Source organism: Zonotrichia leucophrys, chromosome 3 (assembly GCF_028769735.1).
Source record: "Zonotrichia leucophrys gambelii isolate GWCS_2022_RI chromosome 3, RI_Zleu_2.0, whole genome shotgun sequence".
In the NCBI taxonomy this organism is placed as follows: Eukaryota; Metazoa; Chordata; class Aves; order Passeriformes; family Passerellidae; genus Zonotrichia; species Zonotrichia leucophrys.
The window spans coordinates 27,940,530-27,961,857 of NC_088172.1; the positions used below are offsets into that span (position 1 = coordinate 27,940,530).

The following is a 21,328-nucleotide window of genomic DNA, read 5'->3' on the forward strand; positions in this document are numbered from 1 at the left end:
ATGTTCTCATTTTTGTGAAAGAAGCTGTGGTTCCCCTGAAGTAGGGAGTTCCTGCCAAACACTGCTTTTCTTGATAATTCTGTAGATAACTTTTGCTGTGCTTTTTTAGGTGGGTGGGTTACCTTTAGGCCAATGTGCATTGAATTTCGGTGTTTCAATGATAAAAAATCACACAGAAATACTTAGCTCTTGCATTCGCTAGGCTTCTGGCTAATTGAGGCTTTCGTTCTCAGTATTTTTGGTTTTCTGATGATTTTCCCTTCCCATGTGAGTATTGTGTTGCTGGAGGGAATCAGCATAGTGTTTTTGTGAGTTCAGCAAGGCTGACTTAGCCCTTCAGCTTGGTGGGGATGGATCAAGGGAACTGCACCCAGGTTACTTCAGTTGCCTTTTCCTCTGTGAGTCTTCCCATTTGCTATGGATATTTGAGGATTCCTTTATATTAAGAACAATAGCTTGTACCACGTCCCTAAAGAAAATTCTGCTTTCTCTTCTGTGGGTCGTCTCACTTTGATACAAAGTAGCTGTCCTCTGCGTTTGGGTGTCTGTCTCAGTGTGTGCACAAATACGTATGAGGACCTAAAGAACGGGCTTGGTGCAAGAACTTGTCTCTTTTGTCATTTTTGTTTGCTCTTCTTTCAGCTACATAATACTGATTTATAGCCACAAAGTGCTCTTACAAGTCCTGGAAACTCCCACTTGCTTTCAGTGCCTTCAGCTCAGCCAAGCTGTGCGACGGCAGCTCGGCAGGGTGACTTGTGTAACTGATAAAGCGTCGAATGCATAATTTGCTTTGCAATCTTTTTGGTAGAAGGTGGTGATAAATGTAGGATACTGCTAAGCTGATTATAGTGATTAGAGTATTTCACAACTTTCTATTTCACAACTTTTTGTATTTGTAGTATATTTCAGTCTCTGAATGTATCTGAAATAGATGAAAAGAAGGATTCCCTACTAGGAAAAGGATGTGAAGGTGTTTTTTTGTTTTGTTTTGGTGGTTTTTTGTTGGTTTTTTTTTGGTTTTTTGGGGTTTTTTTTTTGTGGGAGTAGTTGTTTTTAAATAACTACTTTTCTATTTTAACTGTAGCCAGTTCACCAAAAATGTCAAGTTTGGGATTATTAGGAAAGTTAAAAAGCCTCTCCTGCTCCCCCAGCCCATCTGCAGTAAACTAATGTTAAACTTGCACTGGAAAGAAAACTGAACTGGTTTAAAAGTCAGATTTAAAAATTAACTTGAGCTGACTTAAAAGATGAAGCATATGTTTTACAATAGAACAGAAAAATATTATCTAGGCTGGCAGGACAACATTTTCTACACATCTTGCTCTTGTCTGTGGACAGAATCTCCAAGTAATTTTGGAGTTGGTTCCCAGCAATCTCCAAATGTTCAGAGTAAATATAATTTTATATATATATATATATATATATATATATATACTACAGCACAAAGGGAATAACTCATCTTTTTCCTTTTTCTTCACTCATCTGAGTGTGTTTCAAACTAGTATGCTGGATTATTTTAACTGTAACTAGGCAGTAAGTTGGTTTTTTTCCCCCTTGTCAGGAAAAAACACTGCCTAATTGATTTGAACCCCCCTTTACCAATTTCCCCATGTCATCTGTAACTTATCAGTAGCTTCTAGGTGGCGTTTTTAGATCTGTTCTGAGAGTGAAGACACTTGAAAGCACTGGAGAAAAGAGATGTTTCATTAATGCACGTTTTCTAGTTCCACATGGGAACTAGATCAGGTTGTGCCTTGGCAGTTTTACATGGGATGTGCTGGAGCTTTGTAGGTGGTTGGCCAGAAAGTGTGTTGCTGTTTCTGGGTTGGATTCAGAGCATGAGCAGGTCAGTTGTGCTCTTACATGGCTTTGTCTTTTTGTAGAGGCTGGTGTAATCCATCTGAGTTTGGTCAAATTAATCCTGATTTACTCTGAGCATGAGTGAGATCAGAATTAAGTTTCTGGGCTTCTTTTTGTGTTGACTAATCCTTGCAGTACACTGAATCAGAATATGAACCACTTGAAACTGGGGCAGCTAATTTTGAAGAACTTTTGGAATGTTTTTCATGTGTTCTAACAGGTGACTTTTTTTTTTATTTCTTCTTTTTTTTTATGATTCAAGTAAAAGACCCGTGTTGGTTCTTCAGAATGACTCTCTCTACTCTCAGAGACGTCCTTACACCAATGAAGATGAGGCCTGGAAAACTTTTCTTGAAAATCCCCTCACAGCAGCTACCAAAGCTATGATGAGCATCAATGGGGATGAAGACAGTGCAGCTGCCCTCGGACTGCTCTATGATTACTACAAGGTAGATTGGCCTGGGTTTGCTCTGGTACCCAGCAGAGCTCGTGTTCCACCTGTGGAAAAGGTGTCATTTGCTAGAGGATCTTACAGAAGTTGTGAACAGATCACAAGGACTTTAAACAGTGTGGGTTTTAAATTGAAAAAACCCTATGTCTCTCTTTCTGAAAATCTGTTTTATTTTTAGCTCTGTAAAAAGATCTTGATGTAAAAGTTAAGTAGCACTTTGCTACTTTTCAACTTGAGTAGCACTTTTTCTGTTGACCCCAGGTTCTGCAAGTGGCAATGTCATAAAGAGTGACACTTTCGTACCAGATCCCTGCCTGAATATATATATACATGGAGTAAGAAACTCCTTTTACTCACAGGATCCCTAAGCTCAGCTGATACTAAGATACAGTTACAGGATTTTGGTGGTGTGTGGGGCTGAAGTGTCCACCGGAAAGAGTTGCTGTCTGCATCCCTCTAACCCTCAGTGAGCCTCAGCTGCTGTGATCTGTTAATCCTTTGATAGCAGTGATTGTCTTGCCCAGTGTTTGTGGTCTTCTTGGAGACCTGTGCCTTCCTAGGTGCTCACAGCTGAGCTGAGCAGTCAGAGAACATTCTGGTCTGCATGGGGTGCATTTTGCTGAGCTCTGTTTCCCGAATACCAAAAGTATAAGCTAGGATAGTTATCTCTAGCCAGGGCAGTGGGGACCAGCAGGCATTTCCAGGCAGGGAGGGGTCCTGCTTGTGTTGGGACGCCTGTGTTATGGTGGCCTGGCTCACCGGGTGGAGATGCCTGTTATTCCTTTGCTGAGCATGCAGGAAGGCCAGGAGGCTGACTTGGCTCTCCTGCCTGGCACTGTGGCTTGTGTCTTTTAACAGTGGTGAGTGCAGTTGCCAGCCTCAGTTGTGTTCTTGAAGCACTGGATGAGTTTGCCCGGTGCAGACAAAACCCTTGCCTGCCCTTTTAAGAGTTGAATATGTCTTACATACCGAAATATTCTTGTAATGCTTAATATGGAGATTAACACTCCACACACGCATGACAAAATGCCACAGACTCACTGATGTGGATGTTATTCAGCTAGTTTTGTGAGAAAACTGCCTTTCTGCTTTGTGCATGTGCTTTCTGTGCTTTTGGGGAAAAAAAACCCAAACAACAACATGCTTTCACCAGAACAATTTTAATCCACAAGATCAATTTTGATTTCTAAACCTGTAGCTTACAAAAAGAATGTTGATGTTGATCCTTCATGCTCGGCAAAGCAGAAAGGATTTGCTGTACATTAATGCCTATTTCAGGGTTTCCTCTTATGTTTGGGTATCAGTGGGTGCACAGAAAAAATTGGTGGAAGAACAGGTAGGCTGCACACTTGGATAAAGCAGAATGGCTGGAGGTTGAAAGATTTATTGAGGGCTGCTATGGAGTAATGTTATAGGGAGATGACGTCGAGGCATTTCTAATACGCTCCCTCTGCATATTAAAGGCAGCTGATGAGATCACCTTCCTATTAAAAAAACCCAAAACAATAAAACCAAAAAACTTTTGTTTCCTTCCATTTAACTACTGAGCTTGCTCAACTGTGGTTAATAAGGCTTTATAGGAAACAAATTTTGGATAAAAATTCTTTCGGGAGTGTTGGCCGAACACAGGTTGGAAAACTCTTATTTTTCAGTGACTAGTTAGTGCTGGTCTCCCAGCAGTCTCCATCTAGAGGTTCTCCAAGTTTTGCTGGTTACTGTGGGAAATCAAAGAGTTCTGGTGTTTCTGGGGATTCCAGGTGTAAGAACGAGGATGTAGTTTCCAGTCAGAGCTGTGTAGAGAAGAACGCTGTTGGTGCCGGTGTGCCCTCAGCCTTTGCCTTCGTGCTGAAGTGGTTCCCCACCCTGCACCCAGGCTGGCAAATGGAGGCAGGATCTGAGCAGGCTTTGGTGAAGGAGTGTGGTGGGAGTTCACTCCTCCATACGTACACCAGAAGATGTTTGCTTTGCTCGTTCAGGAGGCGTGATGAGGGTGACAAAAGTCCTAGGCCTTACGTGTGGGTTGGCAGGAGAGCTTGTGTGGACTTGCAGTGTGGCTGAGGGGACCTGAGCACACAGGCTTGTGCCAGCAGCTGCAACAGCTGTTTGGGTTGCTGGAGTGCTGGTTATGTGCTCCATGCAAGGAGCTGAGCCAGCACAGCTCCAAGAGTTCACCTTCTCCTGTGAGCCTTGGCCTTGCAGTGCAGCCAGGAAAATGGCATGTGTGTGGGCAAGGTGACTTGTTTGACTGATGTTGTGTTTTCAGGGCAAATCCTGTCTGTGGCATAAAATACAAGAAGTAATACTGAGCTGTCTTAAATCCAGAATGCTGGTTACATTTTGTGTATAAAAGTTTTAATATAGTTTTTGCCAGTGTGTTTTGTGTGGCCATACACAAATATGAGCTGTAGTGTCTCAATATGTTCCAAATTCCCTGATCACAGAAGAGAAAGGAGAGCCTCAACTGGTCTTAGAGGGAATGGCCTGGAGAGCACGTGTCCTTGGGGAAGTGGCTGTGGAACAGCATCTTTTCACAAGCTTTGAGCTCATCCAGCAAGCTGAACTCTGCCAGCCTGCAGAGGAGAAAACCTGCACTGCCAGAAAACCTTGGGAAATCTCTTGGTCCTGCTCACCCCAGGACTGTGCTCCAGCCATGGATGGATCATTTTCTGCACTGGTGTTCTCACCACCTGCTGCTGGCAAGAGCTCAGGGCTGACACATGTGAACTGAGTTGGCTGTGTAGGGGTCTGTGGGGCATCTCCTGGGGTTGGCCTGGCATCCAAAGCAAGGCTTCCTTAATTTGACCAAATTTTAAGGAGCTAATTTTTTTGTATGGGAGGAAGAATTGAATTATAGTATGTCTTAAATTTCTCAGGTTCCAAGGGAGAGGAGATCTTCAACAGCCAAGCCTGAGGTAGAACATCCTGAACAAGACCATAACAAAAGGTATTATTTTTTATTGTTGCTTCTCTATTTCCTCCATTGCCTCCTCAACCAGCAAAGCTGCTGAAGGAAAGTAACTTGCTGCAGTGTGGAGAGAAATTGTTAGCTTTTACTCTGTGCCTCTGTGTTGCCTCAGGAACAGGATGGAGATTGAACCATGGTGTGAAGAACTGGGGCTCAAACTGCTGCTTAATGCCATCCATCTGCTTTTGGTGTGCTGATGTCATATAGTCAGCCCAGCAAAAGCTGCTCTCTAACTTTAGGTGCAGGCATCCCTCTAGGCTGCAGTCACTGGTGACACTTTCCATTTTTCATGGAGTTACTTCTGTTGCTCTCTGCTGATTTTTGTTCTCAGGTGCCAGCAGCATTGCTGTGTCATGCATGGGCCAGTTGGGAAGCTCTGCAAAGTGCTTGTGATTTGGTTTTGTATTGTCTGGGGACTTCCTTTGTGTTCTCTGGAACCTCTGTCTGGTTTCCCCTACCTGCCTTCCCTCTCTCATGCCTCCCAAGCAGATTTTACTGATTAGGTAAATATAACAAATGGGAGGTTCACTCAAGCCAGTTTCCACTCCTACCATCCTCTTCTTTGGACAGACTAGAATGCTTTAAGGACCTGAGGTGAGGTTTTGTGGTGTGGCTGAACTGAGTGAGTGACTTGTTGTCGAGAAGAGCAGACGGGTTCCCAGCCATGTGTTCCCACTGCTCCTCTTGAACCAGATTGGGTCTCACACTGATCCATCACCAAACAGGGAAGGAAAAGCTGGCTAGTTTTCTGCCAGCCAGGCAAGCTGAACTGGCTCACCAAGGAGGCAGGGGAAATGTCTGAATTGGTGTAAAGGAGGGGGCAGGACCAATTGGTGGGGAGGGAGAAAGAGAGGGCAGGCTGACTTAGTGGTTACTAGTCATGAGGTCAGCTCAGCCACAGATCTCAGTGCTGTCCTGGCAGAAATGAGTGTGGTGGGGTGGAGAGTGGCAAGTCATGCAAACCACTCCCAGGAGTCCTGGTGCGGATTTTCTTGGGGGATTGTGCATGAAACGAGGGGTGTAATTTCCCTATTAGTGCTTCCCAGGTGGTGCACAGTCCTGGGGCAGAGGAGCAGCAACCTTGCTGTCAGTCCTTCTCCCTCTGCCAAAGAGCAGCTTCGTGGAGCCTGTGTGTGCCACTGTGTGGTGGGAAGTGCTTAGGTTTGGTCTGCTGTTTTCCAGGCAGTGAGGATCTGGGCTGTGAACCCTCACCCTTTGCTCCAGGGTGATTACTCTCCAAGGTGGGATGACTAACAGTGGGAGAGGAGTTATGGGGTTTTTTTAATGAGTTTCTCAGCTTTTCTGGTTAGGATTGAGCTGCAGGAGCAGGAGAGTTTGTGTCAGCTGTCTTTGTCCAAAAGGTTGAAAAGCTTTTCTAGCTCTTGTTTATTGAGAAAATAAGCTGTATAATTTATACCTGATTTCTTTTTGCCCTTTTAAGGAACAGCATCCCAAACGTGACAGAACAATCACTCATTTCTGCTGGAGAAAACAGGGTCCAGGTTCTGAAAAATGTGCCTTTCAATATTGTACTTCCACACACCCCCCAGATGGGCATGGACAAGCGAGGCCACCTCACGACCCCTGACACGACGGTGACGGTTTCCATTGCCACCATGCCCACGCACTCCATCAAGACGGAGACGCAGGCGCACGGCTTTGCCGTGGGCATCCCGCCCGGCGTGTACCACCCCGAGCCGCCCGAGCGCGTGGTGGTCTTCGACAGGAACCTCAACCCCGAGCAGTTCAGCTCCAGCACGCAGCCCCAGAACTCGCAGAGGCGAACGCCAGACTCCACCTTCTCGGAGACGTTCAAGGAGGGTGTGCAAGAGGTACCGGGAGAGGCAGCTGCCGTGTGTCTGTCTGTCTGTCTTGATCTGGATGGAGAGGTTCACTTCTGTCTTTAACTGTTCTTGTTACATGACAGAAAGCTGTCCAGTGGCTTAGAAATAGAAGGCTTTCCCAGAAAAGTGCATAATTAAAACTTGGTAAATAGAACCTTCGCAACATGCAATCATTATCAAAAGTGAATGACTAATCTGACTAGTGACAGAGGCTTTGGCTTGCAGAGTGTGGAAATAGTTATCTCGATCCATAGAGCCAGGTTTTGCAAGAGTTCAGCACTCTGTGGTGCCTTTGCAGGTACCAAAGTGAAGTGACTGTATGTAAGCTTCCTTACTGCCAGTTTCTAGGTGTGGTGTGTGTCCATAGAAAACAGTTGGATTATGTAGGGCCCTTGAGTGAGAAAATCTATGGGTTTTGTTTTATGATACCAACTGAAAATAGCAGTGTAACCATGTTTTGATTTTTAAGCCAAACCTCAAAGAGCTGTGTAGCTCTACCCTTTGAGATTTAGGAAAGCATTAAAATTTTGCCTTAAGCTGACTTGGAAAGCTTACTAGATGTTGTGCTTAGTTGACACCCAGAAGTTTTGGATTAAAACACTATTCAAGTGTCCTGTTTGTTGAAACCAAAAATCAGTTGTTATCTGGTGAACAATTTGCCTGACAGAAGTTCTGTGGTAAGGAGTATCTATTTAGTATTGACTTTTCTTTTTGCTGCAGTGTTAATTGTTGTTTTGTCTACTCCAGGTTTTCTTTCCTACTGAACTGAATCTCCGAATGGCCAACATGAATTCAGAAGATTATGTTTTTGACAGCATTTCTGGGTAATGATTTAAGGCTCCCATTTCCCATATCCTCCTATTCTCTTAGTTGTCCATGAGCAAGCAGTACAACTCATGCCAGTTTGCACCAAGTCACAGTTGGATTTTGAGGGGGCTTGTGCATCTCAAACCCACAATTGTCTGCTTTTTTGAATTTCACAGTTGAAAATTGTAGCTGTAAAGATAATATTGTATCTCTAAAGAAAACAAATACTTTAAAGAAAACTACCTGGAGGACTGTAAATACCACCCATCTTCAGTTACGGTCCTTGCACCAAATCTGTGTCCCATGGGAAGAGGCAGTACTATCTGGGAGTGATCTGGGAGTTTGCTTCCATCTGTGCCCCCCTCCCTGGTGTGCTTGTCTTGCTCTCAGTCTGCTGGAAATCTACATCAAAAACAGGAGAAATAAAACTCACCTGAGCTCCAGAGGAGGGGAGCAACTTGTTTGATAGTTGCAGTTGACTGAGAGGGTGATGGCCGCTGAGTAGCTTATTAACTTGTGAATTTAATTAAATTGCTAATAGATACTTTTCTGTTCATTGAGGGCAGCTTGCTGCTCTCAGCCTGAATAGGGACCTTCCAGTCTTGCCTGCTGATGTGTCTTAGGATTTAGCTTGCCAAGAACTTCTCTTAAAATGTTCATTCATGAAGGAAATGGTTGGAAAAGGGGCTCATCCTGTTTTCCAACTTCTTTGCCTGTTGATGGCTTAATGAGTCAGCTAACGACTTTGGAATTTCTCCAAATTAAATGTGGAACGTTTAATCAGCTTTCCAGGAAAATGCCTTAGCAATCACTACCCTCTTCACTCTATAGGAATAACTTTGAATACACTCTGGAAGCCTCCAAGTCCCTCCGACAGAAGCCTGGGGACAGCACAATGACTTACCTGAATAAAGGTCAATTTTACCCAATCACGCTGAAAGAAGTCAGCAGCACTGAAGGAATCCACCACCCCATCAGTAAAGTCCGAGTGAGTGGCAGCACTTGTGGTTTCTTGGGAGGGAGGGTGTGCACCGTGGTAACCTTAAAGTGCAGCAATCTCGACCAGAGCATCAGCACAAAGGCCAGCTTAGCTGTGCTCTTACGTCAGTGCTCGTTCCTTTGCTGTCCACCTACTGCCAGGCCAGCCCAGCTTGGCTCAGACTGTTAAGAAGTGGTGTCAGCACTTGTGTAAAGGTGATGCAACACCTGGAATGAGATCCTTGAATTCTGGTTAGGAGAGCAGTTCTGCTCATCTCTGTTTATGACCCAGAAAGTGCTGTTGTCTGCCTTCCTGTTTGGCAATGGTGTTCCAGGTATACTGTAGTGCCTCAAGTGGAAAAGCCTAAAGCTCCAAACCAAATGTACTCTCTGGCCTTTTCTTTATTTCTCTTTCATGTTTTTGTTTGGTTTTTTTTTTTTAATCTTTCCCTCTCTCCTTTCAGAGTGTCATTATGGTTGTGTTTGCTGAAGACAAAACAAGGGAAGATCAGCTCAGGCACTGGAAATACTGGCACTCAAGACAGCACACAGCCAAACAAAGATGCATTGACATAGGTAAGGAACACTCTCATTGCTGATGTCAGACTTAAGACTTAATTCCTTGGCAAGGTTCCGTTTTCTGCCAAAGCTTTGTTATTTTAAGGAACTTCTGGATCCCTCTCTGCCCTCCATAGCTTTGCTGAAAGCCCAGAGATGGTTTGTGGTTGGAACTAATGCTGTAGTTTTTAGAACTTATTAAAGAGGCTGATTTTTTAATTTTTTTTTTTAGTATTTTGATTGATGGGTTTTGTCTTGGGAAATCCAACAATCCCCTCCATACAACAGGTTTTCTTAAAATATCCTGGTACTTGTAGCTAAGTCACAGCTTGTAGTCCCAGTGGCTGTCCTAAATATTGTGTTTCTTCAAAGGACAAGATCCTTGTAGGAATACCTTGAGCCTAATGATCCTCCTTCCCACAGCTTTGCTCACAACTCGTCTTTGGTACATGTAAAAAAAGAAAACACTGCAAATTTCCACTTGCCTCCAGACAAGGCTGGGGCTGGCTGGGCTCCAGCCTTCTCTGGCTGAAGGCTGGGCTGTACTCCTGGTCCCTTCCTTCTGTGAATCAAAGCAGGGATTAATCACTTGGCACTTAAAGCAGACGCGCATGCAAATCTTTGTTTGTTATTGAAGGAGTTTTATTGAGAGCTTATGTCCTTGCCATACAGGGTAGAGTTTCCCGCACTTAGCATGAAACACCTCATATTTGGGATCTGCCTTTGTCACTGCAGTTTCTAGTTTAGAATTTTTGCAAGTTCCATTTTGCTCCTTCCTCCTGTTTGTTGAGGTTTTTTTTGTGTGTGAGATCCATTTCCAGCCTCTTTAAAAATCCATTCCTAAGGTACAGTTCAGCTTTTTTTTGCCCCCCAAGGGGCTGCTGAAGAGGTACAGTTTCTGGCTGCTTCATGTGATTAAGAACTCAGGTAATATCTCTTCTTCCTCCCTCATGAACCCTTCTGTGTGACAGCTGACTATAAGGAGAGCTTCAACACCATCAGCAACATTGAGGAGATCGCCTACAATGCAATATCCTTCACCTGGGACATCAACGAGGAAGCAAAGGTATGTGACCATGATCGTATTTCCTGTCCTTTGAGCAGATTCAGGGGCTGGGGGAAGGGAAGGGTGTGTGGCCTACCTGGTGATTAGCATGTAACAAGTTTGTTTACGCTCCTACATTAGGCAAAACCTTCTGGCTATTTCTTAAGAGGGTTTGCATGTGCAACTGGGAGAGCTTTGCAACTGCTTTAGGGTTCTTGGCAGAAGTGGCTGCCTGAGAGACAAGTACTGACAGAAGGAAGCACAGAGGGAGCATTCTGGAGCAGAGGAGGTGTGAGGGAGGTGTAGGGGGCAGCTGCAGGGGAGCTGGGGCTCCAGCCATGACCTTGCCTTCCACCAGAGAGGGAGCAGCTGCGGCATGCATTGCTTAAACCCCGGATCCCAACACCCAGTGACCTATTTTTAACTAGAACAGCCTCCTGGTGAACTCTGGTTTGATCTTTCCTCAGAGCTGTGGGTGCCTTTGTAGGTGTCTAGGTACTGGAAGCTTCCCTGGCTAGTAGCTTACTACAGCTTTTTGAGCCACTCTGGCTGCTGGAAAAGGCTTGTGTATCTTGTAGGTTCAAGGAAAAGTCAAAGCATGGAGCCAGCCCAGTTCTAGAGGCATTTCTCACTGGTTAGCTGCTAGAGTCAAAGTGAAGGAATTTTCTTTTGAGAATTTTATTACTGCCTGGGTTTTCTTTAAAAATTGGGAGTGGTTTCCATTCATTTTTGGAAACTGGCTGTTTCTTTAACCAGCCAGCAAGCCTTGATCACTAGAAATTTGCTAGTACCACTGCTAGTAAGTGGTACCAGCAAGCAGTCCCAGTAGTCACCAGCATCACAAGGACAAATGCTGATGGCTGCAGGGTGCCATGTCTAGGGAGAGCCTGGCTTGGGGGAACATGGGAACTCTCAGCAAAGAACACAGCTCCTTCTCTGGAGCTGTGTGTGCTCCTGCTGTGCAGGAGGAGCAAGGGCTGCTGTCACTGCACAGAGCTTGCTGTCACCACAAACTGTGCACTGTCCTGCACAAGGGCTGTGGAGAAAATACTGTATGGAGACTGCTGCTAGGTTTCAGCTCTGTGGGAGAAGTTTGGGATGCGTAGCAGACAGCAGTGAGGAGCTGTGTGTGTGCTGCTGCTGAAAGTTCTGCTTTGCAATGTGTGGGATGTTACTTTTGAGTCTGGTGTTGGGTGCCAGGATTCCCTTTTCAGCAGATTTGGCTTCAGTCGGCTTGAGAGGGCTGGCAGGGAGGGCCTTATCTGCTGGAGGATGCTAAAAGGCTGACATGATTTCTAAAACATGAAGCACTTCACTTTGTGAACAAACAGAAGAACTGTCAAAAGCAGTCATTAAGTATTATCCTGCTGCCATAGCCAGTCAAACATTTAACAAACGCAGGGAGTCGGTGTCTAGGAGGTATGCAAAGGCTTAGGATTTGCACACAGGGGTGGATCATGCAGGCAGGACAATGCAAGTCCTCAAGGAGCTGGAAGCACTTTGTGCAGCTGCCTCTCTGCTGGCTGAGCCACTCTGCAGCAGTAGGGACAGGCCATTAACTCAGGAGCAGGGCTCACAGCTGGTGCTGAGAGCTTTGTGGCTGCCCCAAGGAAAGCCATCCCTTCCTACCAGGTGGCTATTGCCAAGTTACTCTACAGACCCCTGAATGAGTAGTTTCAGTGTATAATCAAATTGCCAATAGCATCTTGAAAAGTTCTAAAGGACCCTCTTGGTGGTATTTGACCTCATGGCTCAACTTCATGGGATGAAATGGTATGGGGAGCTGTGAGACAGACTTTTTTAGCTACAGAGGCAGATTTGCCTCCAGATTCACAGTCTTAGTGTGTGAGATCCATATACTGAGAGTCCTGGTTTATATGAACTTTCAGAGGGGGCTGTTGATAGCAAATATGCAAGCCTTGACTCTTGGGATCAGAATCATATTAAGACAAAAACACCCTCGATTTCAGTATTTAAAGAATTGGCATTTTTAGCAAGGGCTCCATGTTCTTAAATGTCAGTTTAACTTCATGTTTTCCCTGAGTGGATGTGTTTTCTCAGTGACTGAATTTCTCACCAGAAGATCTGCAGTTCTTTCTCTACTTCTGATCTTATCAGGAAATGTCTGAGCCAATTTCAACAATTTTTATTGCATGGTTCATTTACCTTGTATGCTCTTGCTCTCTCTTTTCCTTTCCCTCCCTTCCCCCCAACCCCTGACAGCAGTCTTAAAGTATATGAAGAAAGCTAGGAACAGATAGAGCGGAGTTTCTGATGTTACAGAAATTCCTTCACAGCAATAAAAAAAAAATAAATACAGTGTTTATATTTAATAACAGCAGAAGTGCTGCATGGACAGTATGTTTAACCAGCCAGCAAGCCTTGATCATTAGAAATTTGCTTCCTGAGCCCTAGAGTTACCTGGACCAGTGCCAGGTGATTCTTCTGGGCTTGCTGCTTCTCCCGTTTCCCTCTTGCTTTTGCTTCCAGTTTGCTGTGGAAATGATTTGATCCTGTGCAGCCATGTCAAATGGGAGGTGATGAAGTTCTGTGTCTGGGCTCTCTGATGTAGTTACTCATTTGGACACGCAGGGTGTGTGTCAGATTGAAGCAGAAATAGCATATTATCACAAGGGGTTGCCCGTAGCAGCTCTGGGACCATGTGTTTGCCTTCTTGTGGGGATGTACAGGAATATTGCACCTCTGCCAGTGTGTGTGTTCAGGAGGGTGTCACCTGCCTGAGAGTGGTTTGCCAGTGCCCTTGGGGCACTAAGGGGGTTTAGTAAACTGCACCTTTCTGGTGAAGAAACGCTTTTTTCATACAATACAAGTCATGTGCTCCTTCTCTAGAAAGGAATTTCCCAGCTGTATTGTGCTGGGAGAGCAGAGAGCAAGGCCAGGGCTCTGGTTGCTGGACACATTGGACAGCCTGGCTCTGCACAGCTGGAATTGCCCCACAGCTGCCTGCATTGCTGTGCTGTTAGTGAGCCCTTGGGTGTAGAAACCAGGGATATTTCATGCATGACAAACACTGCCCACTCTGGGACCTGACCGTGTCCATGGATTTCAGAGCAAATGTGCTTCTCTCTGGCTGCTCCTCTCTGCCCTCTTCTGTTGTTTTGGGACATCACAGGAGCTGCTGGAAGCAGCCGCTTCTCAACAGAGGCTGCTTTAAGTATTCTCTGACCTTTGCAAGAGTGTGTTCAAACTGGAAAAGAGCCCAGCATCCAAAGCCTCCTTGCTCTGAGACAGTGGAGGGAACGAGGGCTGGGGAGGAAGGCCAGACTTGGAAAGAGGCAACCTGCCCTGAAGTGGTTCTGTTGAGATTTGAAGGAGAGTGGGATTAGAAGGATTGTCAGGAGACACTGCAGAGGGGTAAGCAGTGATTCAGGTGGGCTTTCAGATGTCAGTGTTAGGGGTGAGGTCTGATCCCATCACCTGCCAGAGCAGGACAAGGGAATAGTTGAATAGTTGAGGCAGTCATGCTTTGTGAGCAGAAAAGGGAAGAGGGTGGACTAGAAAATCAGTTGATGACTGATGGGTTGTTGAATGGGGTATTTAAGAAAGCCAGTGTAGCTCCTCAATCAGGAGCCATCCTGCTGGAGTGGAAGCATGATCTGATGAGATGTGTAGCTGAGTTACCCTGAGGCTTGTGGAGACTTCAGACAGTTTCCCACCCCATGATGGATGTCTGCCGTGGGCAGACAGTCAAGGTGGGGTTCTTCTGCAGAGAAGCTTTCAGATGTCTGAACACAAGCTCATCATCTGTTGCACCTATGACTTCATTAGGGTGTCTAGAGCTGGGGTGCAGCTTTCTCTAGAGGTGTCTGCCCCTTCCTGTTCACTGAGCAGGCTTGGCTGTCTTTGAAATGTGGGGATGTTAGAAGTTGGGAATAGGAATCCTTGCAGCTCTTTTTGTGTCTGTGTCCCCCATGTTAGTCAGAGTAAATGGTTGTAGTTTCAGGTCACAAGTTTTTGAGGCTGGGATCCATCTCTTCCCAGGTCTGTACAACATGCCAGGCCCTCCTTTTCTTGGTTGGAAGCCAATAAAGGTCTTTTAATGAAGATTGCCACTATGTGTGCAGCTAAATGCACGTTTCATACTGCTCTTCCTAACGTTGGCTGTTGTCCTGTTATCTCTGCTATGTTACCCGTTAGGCTGCAAAGCAAATTCTGTCCCTTAACTCTGGCCTGGGGACATGGCCTGCTCTCAGGTCAGTGGCACTTGAACAATCTGGACAGATTGGTTTCCCCAGGGTTAACTGGCTTTGCTGGATCCTGCTTTGCTCAAATCCTGTCTGAGCTCTTGCCCTGTGGAGCAGGTGGGTTGGGGCCTCTTGTCTGAACAGGGTGAATTGTTGTCTGCACAGTGACTGCAAGAGCCTCCTGCCCGTTTCTGGAGCTCTGACAGGGCAGGGATCCTGCCTGTGTGCTGGGGCACCCCTTCTGAAAGGCAGCATTGCTTCCAGCAGCTCCCAGAGAAGGGCCCCGTGGAGGTCTTTGGTCTGGCTTGCTATAGGCTGGGTAATGGAACTGCAGCCAAAAATGATGTCACTGCACATTAAGGGTTCTATTGTCCTCCTACTCCTTCCCTCCCAAAAAAAAAAAGTCATTGTAAGCCAGATGCTGTGTGACAAAACTCATTCTACTAAAAGGGAATACATGGAGAGAGTGTAACAGGCATTTTGAGCTCAAGAATATTGTGACAGAGCTTTTTGCTGCCTTTCACCAAAGGGAAGATGCTGTTAGTGTCTCTTAATTGATGCCTTGAATGACAGAGCAATTAAAGAGTACTTTTTTATTACTTTTTTTGGTCCAAGAAGAGTGGAATGGTCCTAATATTATGGTAATTTGCATCTAATTTGGGATAGCGTTTTGAAATAAAAATTTAGGCAATTAGGGTGGTCTTCTTGGCTGATCCTCCTGTGTGTTGGCAAGATTATTTTGTTTAGAGGAGTTCAGTTTTTGGAGAGGGTGGATCTCTTGCTACAACTTGAAGTGAGACTGGGTGGTACACTACTGATTTATTTTAGGAGCTTATTCTAGCCTAATCCTCCCTTGGTGTTCACTATAGAAAGAATTTAAACTTTTTTGATTGATGAATATTGCATCCATTTATATGGATGCCATTGTAATGAAGCAGCAGTCATATGCCTCATTAAAGAAGGTGTTGCCACCTTCAGCAGCATTGAGGAGGTACAGGTTTGACTAGTTGGAAATGAAACTATGAAATGTGATGAGTCAAACATACTTAAAGGAAAGAGATTGGTGTGAAGCCAAGGCTGCAGACCACAAATACTTTGAGGCAGGTACGCAGGGCCTTTGGAGCAGTGACTGAGGAAAGTCATAGCAAGTATTGCTTACCTGCCTCTTAACACTGACCTCTCCCTGCTCTGTCCTGGGCTTTGTGGAAAACAAGCATGTGCCACCCTTGATTTTAAGCATTGCCAAGTAGAAGTTTTCAACCTAGTATTTTATCTGACCTTCATGTCCCAAGCCTCTGCCATTGTCTGGCCTTCCAAGTAGGAGCTCACAGGATGTTTCCCAAAGCTGAAAGGAAAGTCTCTTGACATTTGCTTTTCTATAGAGAAAACTAAGAGGTGATTTTTTTGTTTTTCTTTTCCCTTTTCTCTATTACTTTTTTGTCTGATGGCAACTCTTTCTTTTCAGTCATTTTTGTGCATTTATAGACTTAAGTCTCTGTTTTGTGTTTTGTTGTTGTGTTTCAGCTTTTGTCGTTGTTTTTGGAGACTTGTGTTGTTGTTGATGTGGGGAGTTTTTGGTGGGGTTTTTTTGTTGTTTATTTGTTGTTCGGGTTTTTTTCAACACGTTTTCACTGGTTTTTTCCAAACTGCTGTTTTTACTTTCTTTCCAACCAACCTTACAAAACCTGGCCCAGCAGCTTTATCTTATCAAAGCGTGGGGTGGGAGGAAGCATCAGTAGGACTGGGAACCATTATCCTCGTGTTTCCCAGGTGGTGTAAGCAGAGACTTTCCTATATTTCCTTGCCTCAGAACAGGTTGGAATAACAATCAGCATTGCTCTTTGGGAGCAGGAATATGTATTTTCCTTTCATTACCATTCCTTTTTGTTTTGATGGTGGAGTAAACTTGCTAGGAGGATGTTCTTTATCTGGAGGTGGATCGTATTTCCCACTTGTCATTCCTTGACATGGTGTGGGACCCACGATGGCCTCTGTGTAAGTCACCCAGATTGGGAGTGGTAGGTTTGAATGCAAACTCTCTCTCTTGGGCTGCGAGCAGGATGGTGCTGGGGCTGCCTGGCAGAGCTGGAGCGGATGCAGCCCTGTCAGCCATGTGCCAGACAAGCCTTTTTTGGAGCATCCGATCCCAAAGGCAGGAGGCGGCTCAGGAGCCCACAGGTGCATGAATTGCCCAATTTTTTTATCTATTTCCTGGCTCACCTCCTGCTGATGCAAAACCTGTGGTGCGTGTGGGAGGTGAAGAAACGAATGTGAGAGCAGTAAGATTAGCCACCTCTCAGGTGATCTTACCAAAGTGTGGGTTTGGGGTTTTTTTCTTTTAAATACAGAAGAGTCTTCCCAGAGCTGCTTTCTTAGGACATGCCTTCGTGGATGTGTGCAGGCAGACCTGTGCTTGCCCTGCCTGCACTTGAAGCTGCTTGGCTCTCTCCCAGAGCCAATCTTGGAAGCCACGTAGCTACACTGGCACAGGGCAGTGCCCAGGTTGACAGCTCTGCCTCTCAGAAGGGCTTGGAACTCTGCTGGTGTACTTCATAAGGCTGTTGGACAGGAGATGTTTTCCATCCAACCAGTTTGCAGTGTAGAGGAAACGCATGGGGACCAATCTTTAGAAAATACTCTGGGTTTTTTTTTCCTCTTTGCGGTTTATATTTGTCCAAGCCTTTAGAGAAACCATATGATTTCAGCTGTCAGCATTGAAATTACAAACTTTAGGATTCTGGTTAATTTTTCTTTATGGGAGAGGGATACACTGCCTTTGTGTCAGGAAAATGGTTTCTAGATCCGCTGGAATCCCTTTGCCTACTGTATTTTGGGCATAACATTGAAACTATTTAGCCAAGGCTGAGAAAAGCAGCTGCATTCCCTGGAAAGAAGGTAATTGCAGTTTAACCTGTTGTATTGTAGGCTCCAAACTCTGTATTCTGTACAAACACAGTCATCCAAGATCAAAAACATACAGACAATTTAAGTTGAATATAACATAGACTGAATATAACATAGCCTGGAATGTCTCCTATGAAGACAGGCTGAAGAGTTGGGGTTGTACAGCCTGAGGAAGAGATGGCTCTGGAGAGACCTTAGAACACTTTCCAGGACCAAAAGGAGGCCTAAAAGATGCTGGAGGGGGACTTTTTACAGGGGCTTACAGTGATACAGAACAAAGGTGAATGGCTTCAAACTGACAGATTCAGATTAGGTATTAGGAGGAAATTCTTCACTGTGAGGGGTGCTAAGCCACTGAAACAGGCTGCCCAGAGAAGCTGTGGGTGCCTCGTTCCTGCAAGTGTTTAAGGCCAGGTTGGATGGGCTTTTGAGCCTTCTGGTCTGGTGAAATGTGTCCTGCCCATAACATGGGGACTGGACTTGACGATTTTTAAGGTCCCTTCCAACCCAAACTGGTTAAAATGAGAGGCTTTGGTGTACTAGTGTTAGAAAAGAGCTAAGGTTGTTACCTGAATTTTTAATAGAGAAAGAAATATCCAGTGGACTTGGATTGTTGAGTAATGTCTTAATCCTTTGGACACAGAAATATATAGGTTCATAAATAGGAGGAGATAATACCATGTACGTGCCTTCTCTTGAAACGGAATAAATGTGGAGCAAGGTGATCAGCCTGGAAAAGTCCCAGGTCTGCCTGTGTAGATCCTTATCCAGAAGGATGTACAGGACTTTGCAGGATAGTGCTACCTGTGCCTGTGTTTGCTCTCACTGGTCAGAGTTCATGATGTGCTAACACAAGTTGCTCCCCATTGCCTGTGGCAGCCCCAGCTGCCATGGGTGAGAACCTACACTGCTCATTTCCAACTGGGCAGATGAGCCTGCACAAGGTGACATTTCATCTAAAGCTGCTGCATATGTAGCCTTTGGACTCACCAGAATTGCCAGTGCTTTTTGTGTGACAGAAAAGTTGGTCGTCCAAGATAAACTGAGGAGAAGAGATCTGGGTATGCAAGCCTTCATTTAAAAAAGGCATCTTTCATCTCGCTGACAGAGAGGTTCCTGCAGTGCTTTGATTGCCCTTTAATTATGTCTGTTTTTCCTGGTTTGTTTGAAAGGCAGATCTTGTTAAAAAAAGGTGCTGTGTGGAAAGAACTTGGCTGTCTCTGCTGCCCTTCCTTGAGGGCACACGGCAGAGCTGTTGGATTAATTTTTTTTCTGCGTTATTAAAATGGAAGATTGTTTCTCGTGGATTTGAGTGTAGGCACGGTGTGTTCCTCCCACCTTAGGTGAGGAGAGGCATGAGGGGTCGGATGGTTAAAGCAGACAGAGAAGTCATGAGGTCTGACTTCTTCCCACGCTAACTTCCAGCATGATCCCAGAGGAGGTGCTTTAATCCTTCTGCGTTCATTCTTTTGTTGTGTGCAGCTGGGCTGCCCCAAAGGCTGCAGGAAGCCCAGCATGGTGTTGGGGAAAGGAGGCTCTGGAGTGTTGGGGTGAATGCCAGGTGTGGGAGGTTAGCAGCTTGTAGCAGCTCACAGTTTTCATGCTGTTGGATTTTATCTGTTATGCCACCATTGTGAAGCCATTTGCCTCAATGAGTATCTCAGATTTTTTTTTTTAAAAGGGTTAGAAAAAGCGTGGAAAAAATCAACAGAAAAAAAAAAGGGAATAAAGCCTGTCTTGGGTTAGAGAGAAAAGCCTGGCTATGTGATAGCCTAGATATATGTAGTCAAATATAGACTAGAGGCTCAACTGCCAAGCAAGCAAAATAACTCGAGAACAGGTTTCTAATCCCTTTACAAATCTCAGTTTTAAAGAAAATCTGCGTAACTTTTGAAGGCTTGACTCATGTGTGTAAGTGCCCAGGCTTGACAGTGCTCTATTTTTAAGTGCTGTCTTTATGTTGAATCTTGGGAGGTGAGATGAAAATGTTTTTTTAAAAGTAACAACAAATCTTAATATAGCTGAGAATGCGGAACTGCCCTTAGAAAAATAGGTTGGACACATGAAAAGGAATCTTGCTCAGCAGGCTGAAGACGCAGAGCAACTTCTGTGGTTACGTTTTTCTTTCTTCTGGCAATTTTGGGGTGGGGATATAGCTGATGCAGTCACTTGGCCTTACATTTTACTTCTAATGTAAGTCAAATATTCCTGTACATTAAGAACCTGAAACTGTCTTAGCCCAAACTGGGAAAAGCTGTTTGTGAAAATTCTGTTTTGTGAAGCTTGAGGGAACCTGAAGTTGCTCAAAATAGGAGTTACAGGGTGGGTAGGGAGAAGTAGATGCTCCTTTTGAGCTGAAATGGTTTAGTACAAACAGGAGAAGACAGGCTGGTGCCTCTGTTGCTTCAGAGACATGATTAGGTTGTAGTTGTCATCTCCTGCCTAGAGTCCTGAAGATTTAAATGGCATGAAAATGAAGTCAGCTGCTTAAAGCCAAAGCTAATCAAATGAGGAGACTCTGAAGTAGGAGGATAATCTTTGATATCTGACAGGCAGTCCTAAATTCCCATGGGATACCTGTGCAGCTCTGCTGTAGTAACATGTGTCTGTTGTGCTGAGACCAACTCTTCTACTTCAGCCCAGTGGGCTTTGTGAGGCTGGTAAGCCATAAAAACTGAAACCATGAACTTGAAATCTCAGAAGAGAAGTGACACCATGTGCTAGTGAACTGCTGATGCTGCACACTGAATCTTCTGGTGTCCAGTGGTGTGAAACTCATTTGAGGGATTTCACAGAAATTTTGAGACAGTGGTGGACCTGCTGATGTGGCTGCTTGGGCATGTTTTTGTTAAAGATTGTAGCAATTTTTTTAATACAGAAATGAGTTGAGCGAATATTCAGTATAGGTAAATTTAAAATTAAAATTTAAAATGTAAAAATATGCAAACACCAGAGTTGAGGGTCTTTTAAAAAACAAAACCCCTGCTCAGGGAATGCAATTATTCAGGGTGTATGCATACATCTGATTACCAAACTCCTAAGCTGGTGAGAGCAGCTCTTCAAACTCCTTGAAGCTTTCCCCCGGGCTGTACCAGCACTTCAGGCAAAATGTCCTTGTGAAGGCAAAGGTAGCAAGAAGGGAGGTGGGGTGGATAAAAGCACGCACAGCCATCCTTTGGGTTAGTCTGGGAAAGACTGCAAACAGCTTCTTTTAAAATAATTTTCCTGACTAGAGATTGTGTATTTAATGCCTTCACAAAAAGTTGTCTTGAAACAGCGTGGGTTTGGGATGCTGGGGCACAGCTGGAGGGTGAGCAGGCTCTGAGCACCAGTTGCCCTGGCATCCTTCACGTGTTCCTGGCTTCAGCCCCCACAGAGGCAGCGGTGTGGGTCAGGGGCTGCTGTGCTGGCCTGGGCTGGGTGGGTGGTGTTTCACCCATCCCATGTCCCTTGGCCCAGCAGGCCTTGGTGGGGACATGGGAACTGGAATCTCTGGGATGGTGTGCCCAGGGGGGAATAGGGGGGCTGCTTGCTGAGCAGCTGTGCTGCCCTCTCAGGAAGCAGCGTGTGAATCTCCAATACTCAGACAGGTTATTGCAAGAAGTCCCTCTCCTGCACTGTTTTTCCTTCCTGCCCCAGCTTTTTATACAGCTCTATTATACATGGCAGGGAAAAATCAGTGGTTACAAACTATCAGCAGGTCAGGGT

General features: G+C 45.1%; 1 protein-coding gene across 4 annotated transcripts in view; it reads left to right on the forward strand.

Moving 5' to 3' along the window:
- Positions 1-21,328, forward strand: part of GRHL1 (grainyhead like transcription factor 1) — a 46,229-nt gene that overhangs the window by 6,957 nt on the left and 17,944 nt on the right. For all 4 annotated transcript variants that reach the window (XM_064707708.1, XM_064707706.1, XM_064707705.1 and 1 more), the window contains exons 2-8: positions 2,126-2,312; positions 5,188-5,258; positions 6,721-7,111; positions 7,871-7,947; positions 8,762-8,918; positions 9,373-9,484; positions 10,438-10,532. In XM_064707708.1, coding sequence (XP_064563778.1) covers positions 2,247-2,312; positions 5,188-5,258; positions 6,721-7,111; positions 7,871-7,947; positions 8,762-8,918; positions 9,373-9,484; positions 10,438-10,532 — 969 coding nt within the window. In that variant the 5' untranslated portion in view covers positions 2,126-2,246. The remainder of the gene's footprint in view (positions 1-2,125; positions 2,313-5,187; positions 5,259-6,720; positions 7,112-7,870; positions 7,948-8,761; positions 8,919-9,372; positions 9,485-10,437; positions 10,533-21,328) is intronic.